Source organism: Lasioglossum baleicum, chromosome 10 (assembly GCF_051020765.1).
Source record: "Lasioglossum baleicum chromosome 10, iyLasBale1, whole genome shotgun sequence".
NCBI classification, from domain to species: Eukaryota; Metazoa; Arthropoda; class Insecta; order Hymenoptera; family Halictidae; genus Lasioglossum; species Lasioglossum baleicum.
Genome location: NC_134938.1, coordinates 738,567 through 751,524, shown reverse-complemented (window position 1 = coordinate 751,524; position 12,958 = coordinate 738,567). Strand labels below are relative to the sequence as shown.

The window sequence follows — 12,958 nt, the reverse complement described above, 5'->3', positions numbered from 1 at the left end:
TCGGTGCATCGAGATCAGTTGTAATCCTGAGAATTATTGCGCGTTTAAGCCGTCACGCGTGGTCCCATCGTCGTGATCCGATTCTCACTATCATATTTTTATTTCGATAGAATACCTGGTGACATCGTGTTTCCCGTCTTCATGCAACGTTAAAAATCTATCGCACCGAACGGGAGCCAAATTCGGCTGAACTCCGTCCGAGGACACCAAAACATTTTCACTTTGTTTTAAGCAGTCCCGTAAACTTTGAAGAGGAGATTCCAAAAATCCAAGTTTCAATGTTAGGAATCCATTGGTTAAAAAGTTATGCGTGTTTGAAGTTGCGCGATTTTTGGCGGTTTCATCAGTTAGAAACGCCTGAAATCGCTCAACTTCAAACACTCATAACTTTTCAACCAGTTAATCCCTAACATTGAAACTTGGATTTTTCGAATGTCCTCCTAAAAATCTACAGGAGTATACACGAGAAAGTGAAAGATTTTCAGTTTTCTCAGGTGAACTTTAACCGAACTGCAGCCTCGTCCAACGAGACATCCGATCAACTGTACCGTCGGATAAAGAGGGAACTTTCAGAGATTTCCGGCAACTTGTATAAAAATCCCGTGAAACTCGCGTAACTGCGACGACTCTTCATCGCGACAGCTCTCCGAATCAGAAACTTCGATCGGCTAGGAAGCGGCGAGCAGTCGCAGAGATTGAATTGATCGCGCTGTGTCGGAGAAATAACAAACTCGACGAGCGACCGACTGATAAAAGTAATGGAGAGGGCCGCGCGAACTCTGCGGTTAGCCGTCGAGATCGTCGCCTGAACTGTCCCGCGAAAATGATTTTCTTCATTGCATCTACGGAATTGCAGATACATGCAGATATCGTTGTTCTCTGGAATGCAATTATTTGTCCGCATCGCAGCGACGACGTACAGAAAATGAATTCGCACCGCGTTGCGAAATTGCACCGCGCTAAAAAATGGAATGCGCCGACCCCTCGGAATCAGGATACAAAGAGACCGAATTTTATGGTTGTCTGTGTCCTGCTGGTTCTCCTCTCACGGTAAACAGACGGGTGTGTTTAAAATTGCAATTGCAATTTCGATTTTGAAATTGTGTCCCGAGGAACATCTAGACCGTCCAAGAATTGGGGCCAGTAAGCCCACCAAACAGAAAAACCCGATTAACCGATGCTCCACAGAACGATACAGCGATATTAAACCGTGCAGCTTCCTTGAGATATTTCAGATTTATGTATCTCGCGTTGCTGGCGCACTATAGCCGCTCGTTCGTGGACGTAATCCCACAGAAATGGAGATTAACCTGCAGAAACCCCGGGCCACCTTATCCTAAGCCCATGGGATTCGCGAAGATTACGTTGAAAATGGATGTGGGATAACGACGTTGATTTCTGCGATACAAGCTCCGTTCTTCAATGGGGACCACTCCAATTAATAATCACGCTTGCCAAATCGTTCTTCATTTCTTCTCAACTTCTGCATTTGGTCCACTAAACTAGCGAAAACCTTCCTATTGAGGATCTCTCATTTATGATTTTTCTAATGTAAAAATAATAAAAATTGCACGACTTATATTATAATTTTTTGTAGAACGTGTTTTAGGGGATAGTGTCTAGCTTTGACTGGTAAGACCCACGGAAGCAATTAGCAATTGAATAGGAGCCGCGACGACTCAGCAATTCCCAGCAGAAAAATCGTCACAGAGTCGAAAAACGCTAAAAACGTCTCCCCGTTATCCAGCGATTACCAAGACACCTCGCAAACGTTGTAGACCAGTTTCTTTCGTGGTCATTACAATTCCGTAGGAAGATTTATGTATTTCTTCCCCGGACATTAGCCACGAGATTCGTTTCCTTCGACGCTGCAGGTGATAATTCTTGGCAAACAAACCCGCGGAAAAACTACGGACCCCCCCGACCACCGTTTTCGCTCGAACCCTTTCCCCCAGGCATTTAAACGACGAATGATAAAGCGGAGCTGTTAAGGGTGGGTGCTCGGAAAGAAACCGTCGTCGCAAGAAGTCGACAACGTTTCTGTCGAGTCCGGTACTTATCGCCGCTGTGCGCAAAAGAACGGAGAGAAACAGTTGTGTGCACCACTGTGCTACAGAGACTATCCTAGAGGAATTGTACCCGAAAGGAACCGGGTTATACACCGATAAATGGATTAGCAGGATTCGCCGGCGGTGGATAAAACAACCGCAAAGAACTGGAGACCCGGAGAGGTTAAAGGTTCGACGAGAGAAATTGCACGAGAACCGTTGCAACGGGGATGCGGTTTTTTCCAGAGTTGGCTGCTTTTTAAGCGATTTATGGATTCTTGTTGCGTGGGGTACTCGATATTACCACATCCTACTTTTTCAGCTCCCGGTTCTTGTGGCTCTGTTAATGAGGGAAATAGTATCGATCCACCAGGGTCTATGGTCTAGGGGATAGTCTGACTTTGGCTGCTAAATTGGCCAATGTTCAGAAATTTTTTCCTGGGAAACTATCCAACCTTTTGGATTGAAATTTAACATACACATTTACCTGTATCTGAAGTACATGTTCAATTTTTTCCCAGTCAGAACAATCAAAATCGCATAAGTTATACACTTTTTCATGGACCATGATATGACAATGCGAGTCGATCCCCTCGCTCGCAGAATTAATTAACGGGCTGCGCTGGCATTAATCGAGCGTGGACGGCTGAGGGATCGTCCTTTTGTCGGTGAAAAATGGCCGGTTGTCCAGAGGAGCGTGGTGTTATCAATTTCCTTGGTGGCTATCAAGAATCCGGTGGCCCGCGGCTACGACAGTGACATACGACGAACCAGTAATCGGAACGTGCTCGCTTTCATCGGGTGTCCTATTCACCGACTAATTCGCGGCGGGCTTCCACAAGTCTTGCAAACAGCCAGCGGCACTGGGTCGCAACTGTTATGCGAAACCCTCTGCAACCTAACCACAGAGGGTTCTTAAACTATATACACCCTCCAGGCTACTCTCGTGGAAATGTAAATATCCGAACAGGTTGGCGAACATCCTCCAAAGAGACCTGTCCTCGCAATTTTCTTGCGGAGAGGATCCTATTTCTGCGATACCTTCATTTCGCAAGGTCCGACCCCTATCAAAATCGAGGCCATCCGCTTGATTGGACGGTGATGACGCTTTTTCACCGGCTGGACCAGCTTCCTTTGGTCCTATGCAGCTCACCTTCGGTATAGTTCACCTTCCTAGGCTAGCCCCGGAGCTATGCTATCGGCGCTCGTCGATGCAGGGTGACGAAAAGAGAGGAGCCATCATCGAGAGCACGAAGCAACCTTAAATAATACAGTTTCGATCTAGTTCTTTTCTTCGGCGTCCTCCTTTTTCCCAACGTTATCTCTCCGGGCAGCGTCCAGAGATCTGACGGAATCCCTGCGGTGCTATGCATAGCAATCGCCGACACCGAGGAATATGAAATACTGAGGACTCTCCCAGGGCAGTCTTCGACATTAACACTGGACCTACCAGCCGTCAATAGTGATTGTATCAATATTTTTAGTTTTCTCGAAACACCATTGTCAACATTTTAAGCTACAAGAGTGTATAAGGTACCACCTTCAGTTTCGGGATTCTTTCGACCAAAGTCACTGTCAAAAGTCGGCCATTTTCCGAGCGACAGCACACCGAAGCGCCCCTCGCAACTGTATTCCTTTGTATACGTACAGCTTGGTCCTTGACATGCTGGTGGCCTCGGCGAGTTTCGAAGCATCGATCAGCAATTAGTAAACGAGTTTGCTTCGTGGCACTCGAGCCGCGATACAACTCGAGGAATCTGGCATGAAGCGTATGACAGACTGCACTCGAGATGCAAATCCGCCGGTGGTGAACCGTTATCGAGGGTACACCGTTGAATTTGTTTTTTTTTTCATTTTTTTTTCGACACTGTCGCGGGAACAATAACGATTCGAACACACCCCTGCTCCGCACACCTCTGTTGATTAGGGGATTCATGGGGAATTAATAAGGACAGGCGCAGAAGTAGAATGTGCATCAAAGTGCACTTGTCCTTCGCCCGAAAAGAATAGCGGGGTCAGCACGTTCTAAGTATATTGGCATGAAAGGGTGCATTTTGATCGGGAATTTCCGCCGCCGCACGCGAAAATCAAATTTAATGAACCACTCTCTACTCTGTCCCGGCTATACTCTCTTCTTCTCTTTAGGATTCTTCTCTCTCTGATCCGTGCTGTCGTTTTATGCTGCTTCCAGGTGCTATATTCACTCATGACCAAAAGGATAGCAGTACGGAGCTGGCCTTCAAGTATGCCGTCTACAAGATCAACAAGGAGAGGCGCATCCTGCCGAAAACGACCCTCGAGTACGACATACAGTACGTGCCGAAAGATGACTCCTTTCACGCGTCGAAAAAAGGTAGCTATACTCGTCATCGGACCAAGGATTTTCGTGCAAATACACGTATTTTTATTCGCCAAAATTATTGAAAGGACGAACAAGTCTCTTCTAGGGACATTGCGGACACTAAAGTGTTACAAAATCAAACCGCTGTAGAATCTTTGGAAAATTTTTTCCGAGAATGAAACCAACTTCGGTTTGAAGATTGAACCTTCCTTTCGCGGACAAGACCTTGAAAATTGATCTACGATTTTTTTTGACCGGTTTACGCAACAAAAATGGGGACCAAGATTGATACGGCGATTGATTAATAATATTATAGGGTTGCCGGTACACCCTCCATTCAAAGTATGATATCTCGGCCGAGAAAAATCATAGACCAATTTTTCAGGTCTCGTTGGAAAAGGGGAGCTTTGATCTTCAACCTCGCGTTGGTTTCATCCCCCAGAAAAATTTTTCGATGTTCTTACGGGCGTTTGAATAGGAATCATTTTCGAGGCTACGCGTATCCCCAGTTTCGCGGGACACCTGTCATTCAAAATTGAATAACTTGGCTTAAAAGAATCGTGGATCAATTTTTGGAAGCTTGTTCCAAAGGGGATGCTACGATGCTCAGCGTCACGTTGGTTTTATGCTCGATAAAAATTTTTCCATATTTTCAAAAATTTTTGTAGTTGTCGGTAGACCGCGGATATTAACTCAGCCGTAAAATGACCGGTTCCGCAGCATTGGTATTTGTTGTTGGCCTCGTTTGAACAAACGGCTGTTGCGCTTTATTTTATTCGCTGGATTGCATTCGATTCGAACTTCGTTCCCGCGAAAAAAATTCACTATCCGCCGAGTAATCCGTAACCGGTGCTGATTTGATCGCGCGACACGTGTATGGGTTACTTACGCGTCACTGTAGCGGCCTTCCGTGCGAATTCACATCAGCGGATTTCAGCACGCGCGCGCGCGTTTTGTTCGTCTGGATCGTATTCCGAATCGATGAGCCCTGTGTGCGTCCCTCGCGTCACCCGGTTTCGACGCTCGAGTTTCCTAAAATCCTTTGATTGGGCTTTTCAAACTGCTGGACGACAGGTGAAACAGCTCTTACGGATTAGAACCGCTGGCCGTGTATGCGTGCGGCGTGTGTGTAGTTTTTCTCTTCTTTTCAGAGAGGATGTGTACAAAGATCGTCCTCCGTAGAGTTGTTTTCATCCGGGACTAGATAAGGTTGTCCGAGAGTCTTCTTTGTCACCAGAAACTCGAACAAACGGTTATGTCTACGAAGTTGTTCGTTCGGGGATGCTTGCCAAGAAACAGTCAGCCGATCCTGTTCTTCTCGGACGGAACTGGACCGCGGGTTTTACGCGATTATGGCAAAAAATGGTGTGATTTAATAGCGAAAAGATGATACAGTAAATCCTCTATAAACGCAAAAAGGTCGTACACGATAAACGCAAAGAAAATATCGCCTTCACTGTAAAGTCGCGTGTACTGTCCACAGGCTGTGTTCTGCACGGACAGTGATCGCATACATCATTTTTTTATGACTTTGTTTACCGTGCCGACCGCGCCGACCGTGCCGAGAGTTCAAAAGAAAGCGGAACGTAGAGAGTCACTCTCCTAACTTCGTTGCTTCCGCGTAACACGGTTTCTTTCTTTCTTTCTTTCTTTGGTCCAGCACCAGGTTCTGTTATTTACGAGTTCTATTATTTTCTATGGTATCGCCATTGATGTTCGAATTGCATCCACAAGAAAGGATGGAAAATAGTGACCCTGAAGGTACACTGTTCTCTAGCGTCTTCCATGAAGAAATGTTACTTGATATTCTTCAAAAAACGCCGTTTTTACACAATCTACAATATTTTACAAGTTTGCCAAGTTTTGTTGCACAATTTACAATTATTTTTACAGTTTACAATTTTTCGACAATTTGTAATTAACGATTTTTAAACAATTTACAGTAAATCTCCTGTATAAATGCAAAAAGAATATCCCCTCCACTGTAGTAATCTGATCTCGGCTCGGGTATATCGGTGTGAACCACTAGTAAATGCGACGCGGAGAGTCGTAGTCGTCGGCACAGTTCAAAGGCCGTCCACACAATGTACACCATTATTAAATCTTTTTTATTATTACTTACTTTTTTATGAAATTTTCACCAATATGTTTGGTGGCATTTTTCTGATTAAAATAAGATCAAACACGATATAATTTCAACTGTATTTAGTGGTTTAATCGACGATGAAAGGGCGCAAAGAAGGACAGCGTATGGTAAAGAAAGAGACGCGGAGAGTCACAATCCTTCTCTACGTTCGGCTCGGCCTTTGAAGCTCAAAAAAATAGTGTCCGTCTACGAAAAGTGCAAACGAACCTCCCCAAGGCTTTTGCGTTTATAAAGGATTGACTGAAATCAATTAATTGGAGGGTGTGTGTACACGCAATAAATGAAGCTTTCAGCAAATCCATACAGTTCTCCGGCTACAGGGTCGTGTCCCGAAAAATCCGTGGGTCACGTTGCCCCCAAGTTATTGTCCGGAGATTCGCCGATTGTCAATTTTCGCAGCGGGAGGTGGGGGGAGGCGTGCTACCTACGTTTATGGAGGGGAGGGACGGAGAGGGGACCTGCCGTTTTATCGTCGGGTTCCGAAACGACATTTTCTGGCTCGGTAAGGCTAGCCGGCGCCGATGGTAAGCCTCGGGTTACCGTTTTCACGAAAACCCTCTCTCTCTCTCGCGACGGGACAACCGGAAACGCGGGAACCGGTCTACGGTTGTATGCATGCAAATGCGAGCACTCGTGACCGAGATGAACCTTGCAGGATCGTTTGTTTCGCATAAAGTGTTATCTTCGCCCGACCGTCTCGCTTTTTTCCCGTTTTTACGGTTATATGCATACGTGTCGGATAAACGGCGCGGCCGACTATCGGCCCTTCTGTTGCCGATACCTTCGTTCAAACCCCCCGATCCGTGAGAAGAATATTAGGGCAATGGGAAACTGTTTCCCACGCTTTCGAACTCATAGGGCCTCCCTCGACTTTGAATGGACCCAAAGTCCTGTCCCCAGAAAATTCACTTTACCTTGTCTTAGCATTATAATACCTTGAATTATTCCGACGCATATTCGTTTACGTTTTACAATTTTTTACAAAATTTATTGTCCCACCAAACTTCCCAAAGTACAACCCCAAGTCCAATTCACGACTCCCACCGTTTGATTAAATAACAGGGTTTCCCAGAAAAGTGATTTTACCTCGTCTTAGCTTTACAATACCTTGGATTAATGTTGCAAAATCTACTGTGCTCTGAAACTACCGCAGAATCCACCACCATTACTCGACTCCTGCCCTCTGATCGGAGAACACAGTCCCCGGAAAATTTATTTTACCTGATTTTACGCTATAAAACAGCTTCGATTGATTATGCAAATATTCATTTGCATTTTACAATTTTATTTGCATATTTTTATTCTGCACAAAAATCCCCGGTGCGATCGTAAATCTTGTCGACATCAGTTTCCAGAAGTAAATTGCTTCGATTTCACGGAAATTCTGTAAGTGTCGTTCAACGTCAGTGGCAGTGCTCGGTTTCCGCTTCAAAACATATGTTATCCAGAAGAAAAACAGCAGACGGTGAGCGTATAAAAATTCGCAAAATCGAATATCGATCCCTGCGAATGCCATTTAAAAGATCCCGGTCGTGTGTACGGAGCTTAATCGGGTGCTCGACACGCGTACCACCCGACGCGATGTGTTCTAACTACATGTAACATGAATAAACATGTACATCGCAGATTTCGTATTCCCGTCGTTTTGTCGCGGCCGGAAATTGTTTCGAAAAGTATTTTTCCCGGGGATTCCTAGCGAAGTTTCAGGAAACGGTGAAAACGCGAAAATGGAAATAGGAATATCACCTCTCGCCCCGCTCCTCTACCGCGCGTGTTTTCATGCTTTTAATAAATGCAGTCGAATAAAAATTCTCAGTCGTACGGTTTTAATTAAAGCTGAACGAAGGGATTAAGCAACGGCCGATCGGCCGGCGCGCGGCGCGGCGTTTCTGTTCGCCAGCTCGAGTTCACCGATCGACCGTGAACATTATTTCAGCGCCGTAACAATCTTTTGACGTTTTAATATCTTACTGCAGTTGCAGCGCTCGTTCCTTGCAACTGTGCCGATAGGGAATGGGAACAACTGCGTTCTCAGTATATTAGGGCGCATTATATTGCGTTTACCCTAAGAAGATTGCTTCTGAATTATTATTGCGCCGGCCGATAAGCTCGCGCGATCTTTTATTCCAGTTTCCGTGAAACTTTTTTCGTAGAAACTCTGAAGCATTTTTATCGGGATTTAAACCTAGACGGATTTGAACATCGAAGCTTCCTCTTTACAGCAAGTTCTTAAAAATAGATCCACGATTTTTTTAAGCAGGTTATTCAATTCTGAATGAAGGGTGTCCCGCGAAACTGAGGACCACGTGTTGTCTCGAAAATGATGCCTATTAAAATGCCTGTAAAAATATTGAAAAATTTTTCTGGGCAATGAAACCAACGTGAGGTTGAAGACCAAAGGTCCTCCCCCCCCCCCTTTACTGCGAAATCTCAAAAATTAATCTACGATTACTTCCGGCCGAGTTATCATACTTTGAATGAAGGTTGTACTGGCAACCCTATAATCAATCGTCGCATCAATCGTGGTCTCCATTTTTGTGGCATAAAATAGTTTTGAAAAATCGTAGATCAGTTTTTGAGGACTCATTCTAAAGAGAAAGCTGTATTCTCCAAATCTGTGGCAGTTTCATCTGCAAGAAAAATTTTTTTAAGATTTCAGAGACGTTTGAATACACCACCTACTTTCTTTTCGGACAAAAGAAAACGAGTGCAGGTTTATTACCCTACGACCGTTCGTTGGTAAATTACAACAATTGGAATTGCAACGATGAATTCCTCCGCGATGGACTCGCGGAATTCCTCTCGGACGATAGATTTGCACGGAACATTTCTCGCGCGTCTGTTTCGTTTCCGGCGTTATCGCCTCTTCCCACGTGTGCCACAAGTTCGCCCCCCAATCGGTTACTTTTCTACATGTTCCCGGTTGCGAGCGGAATGGCCGCCTCTTGAAAAAAGATCGGAGGAAGCGAAATTTGAAAAAGCACCGATAAAAAGGCTTACGGAGGGGGAACTAGCTCGACTGCGGCGGAAGTACGTTTTGATAACGGGCAGAGCGTCGTCCGTCGAAGTCACGAGTCGTGACTCTCGTATCGAGCGAATCGAGTTCGATTTCAAAGGGTGAACCTCGCAGGACTTGCTCCAACACTTTCCTCCTTGTATACTTGAAATGTGCTTGCGCGAGAGTAACTCGTGTGATCTCACCTTAATACGTGGAAAGAGCCAGCTGCAATTTCACATCAAAGAATCACCGTCTTTTCATTCCTGCACGGTGCAAGTAAATTTTAAATAACTAGGTGCCGAGAAAAATATATTAAAAATTTTTTATGAAGTATAAATTTTAGGAATTCGATGAACACGAAGCTTAAACGCATTAATATTTGTGAAGTAAAAAATGTAAGTTGCAATTTCACATAAAAGAATCACAATATTTTTATTGTCTGCAGGGTGCAAGTGAATTCTGAATAATTAGGTGCCGAGAAGAATATATTTTATTTTAATATCTAATAGCTTTTATAATCATGATTATGTTATTATAATATAATTGTATTTTTTGAAGTAAAAAATTGAAGACAGCCACCATTTTGACAGGCTCTACGAAAATTAATAATAAATAATGATTGCTCGATATTCTCCGCGAAGGGTCTCGATTTCAATAGGTGTATCAGACACGTGTTCCCATGCACGAGATACATGGCAATATTTGTTACGAACTTTTTATAACTCCTCGGCGAATTTCGATTTTATATTTATGAAGAGCAGGTTTACGATACCGAGGAGAACTTCTCGCAGCGAATTTTACGAGCAACCGGCGCGCAACTCGCGGGCAAATTAATTTCAAGTTAATTCCCAGATGTGTCGAATTTTCAGAGTTTTACGGACAAACAGTATTAAACTCTCGACGAATTAGCTCGGGAGTTAATTCGCGGAAGTCGCCTTTTGAGAACACACGCGTGCTTTCCGGGTGTTCCACTGACTTTGCAGCTTTAATGGACAACTTGCCCAAAGCAAAAGTCAGTTCGCGAGATGTGTAAAGGTTCGCGAGGTTTCATTTGTACCGTTTGATCGTGGCGAATCACTTGGCTGGGTTGCTCTTTACTTTACCGGACTCAAAATTTCTTCTATAAATTATGATATATTTGGTATGTAATCCAGTAGATTGGTACCCGGGGCGGTTGCAGGTCGAAGTTTCGATCCTGTAAGATCAATGGTTCAGGAGTTATGCTTGCTTAAAGTGGTGCATTTTTCAGTGTTTTTGACGGGCAAGGTCGCCGCCATATTGGTTTGTAGTGACGATTGCGCACCGCTTACCGAGCAGAACCGCTAGATTGCAACACGGGCACAGTGTTCCCAGACGGGTCACCTTTTCTCGCGCATGCGCGTCCAAAACAGTAACGTATCTATGATGAGGCGATGATGTAGCAGTGCCCTGAGGCAGCTATGTATGTATATCGACGGGAATGTACCGAAACAATCTGTTCCGAACAAAAAGACTCCAGGACGTGACCTACGAGTTACAAAATATACAGAAGTACACTTGTCATACATTCGCTTTGTCATAAATTATGACTCATAATCAAATCATATTAATTTCGTGAAATTCTGCGGGGCGCTCAAGGTGCCACATTTTCTCGAGAATCGTACTTTACTGAGTGTGAAAACGCCGAGCATGCGCGAAAAAAGGTGACCCGTCTGGGAACACTGCACGGGCGCGCGTTAATGCTCATAATACAGAGTGGCTATTGCGATTCTTGTTTTAATTTTGGATGACATGGCCACGATGTTGCGTTTTAACTGATTTGGGTTAGGTCTGGGTTAAGTTTGTGTAAATATTTTCCATGATATTTCTTCTCCAACATTTTCTGAGATATTTACCCTATGTTAACGATATTACTGTGTGCCCGTGCTGCCGTCTAGCGGTTGGGCTCGCGATCGTCACTACAAACCAATACGGCACTACAAACCTTACCTGTCAAAAACACTGCAGAGTGCTCAACTTCAAGCAAGCATAGCTCCTGAACCATTGATCCTAAGGCTCCTTTTTCTACCTGTATATTACGGAAGAAAATATTTTTCCAAAAAAATTCAAAACAACCAGTCCTCTGAATGATGAAAAAGTTGATTAGCAAATGAGTTAGTTTACTACTACTCACGCGGATTTTTATGCATTTATAACAAAATTGATAAGATGGAATTCAGAACTGTTAAAAAATGTTTAAAATTGAATATGGGAATATATGATTTCTCCTTTATTAAAATCATTTAAGGGCAAGAGTAACATTCAATTTAGTTTCTATTTCTTGCAATCAATGCAGACAATTTGTATTTTGCATAAAGTTCCGCAGTCTACTAGTAGCAATCGTTCCCGGAACAATACGCTTTCCGCATAATATTTGCCGATTCTTTTTCCCCGTGGACGTTCCGCGGCTCGCAAAACAGGTACCGCGAATTTCGCGGAATAATAGAGTCTACAGGCGTGTTTCAAAGGCAGGGGTCACGGTGTTAGGCGCGGGGAGAGGGAACGAGCGCGCGGCTGGAAATTAAGCTAACCGTGTCCGGTGATCGTATTTCAGAGCCGGGGTCAACGGGGTTCTTGCAGCCGTTGCTCTTTTCGCGATTTAAGCTTAGCTTCGGGCGGCATCTGCGCTCCTATCACGTTGCGGCTCGCGCCATTCTGTGTCGCAATTCTCTGCATAGTGGCCCGTCGAACGGGGCAGCTGGACATTTTATTATAATACTAGCTATGCTTCTCTCCGCAGTGTTGTTTCCCCGAAGTGGCTCCTGCATCATGGTTTCTGTATACATTCGTTTAAAACCTCGCCACTCATTGTTGAACTAATTGCACCTCTCGATCAGGGCTCGATAACTCGGCCGGAAATAATCGCAGATCAATTTTTGAGGCCTCGTTGGAAAGGGGGAGCTTCGGTCTTCAACCTCATGTTGGTTTCATTCCCCAGAAAAATTTTTCGATATTTTTACAGGCATTTTAATAGTCATCATTTTGGAGACAACGCGTGTCCCCAGTTTCGCGGGACACTTCTAATTCAAAATTGAATAAATTGTCTTAAAAGAATCGTAGATTAATTTTTGAGGTTTTATTTGAAAGCGGGAGCTTCAGTATTCAAACTCGTGTTAGTTTTGTTCCCGGAAAAAGCTTTTTCGAGATTCCACAGCGGTTTGAACTTGTACAACGTTTCAGACAGCGCGTACCCTCGGTTTCCCGTGTCCTGTTTCGTGCAAGAATTTCTTAGGCAAAAATTAATAACGAGACCTGAAGTCGAGGTTCCAAGCATTGAAATCAGACCACGTTCGATGTCGTACTATTCTTCACAACGAAATTATTCAAGTTTAAATATCGACGAGTTCTGGAGAATCTCGAAGATCCACCTCGCGTGTATTTGAACGCGACAGTTCCGGCTTTAACAG

At 44.3% G+C, this 12,958-nt stretch overlaps 1 protein-coding gene across 10 annotated transcripts in view; it reads left to right on the top strand.

The window, feature by feature from the left end:
• LOC143213187 (glutamate receptor ionotropic, kainate 2) overlaps nucleotides 1-12,958 on the top strand; it is a 148,144-nt gene that overhangs the window by 36,926 nt on the left and 98,260 nt on the right. For all 10 annotated transcript variants that reach the window (XM_076432824.1, XM_076432828.1, XM_076432826.1 and 7 more), the window contains one exon: nucleotides 4,240-4,401. In XM_076432824.1, coding sequence (XP_076288939.1) covers nucleotides 4,240-4,401 — 162 coding nt within the window. The remainder of the gene's footprint in view (nucleotides 1-4,239; nucleotides 4,402-12,958) is intronic.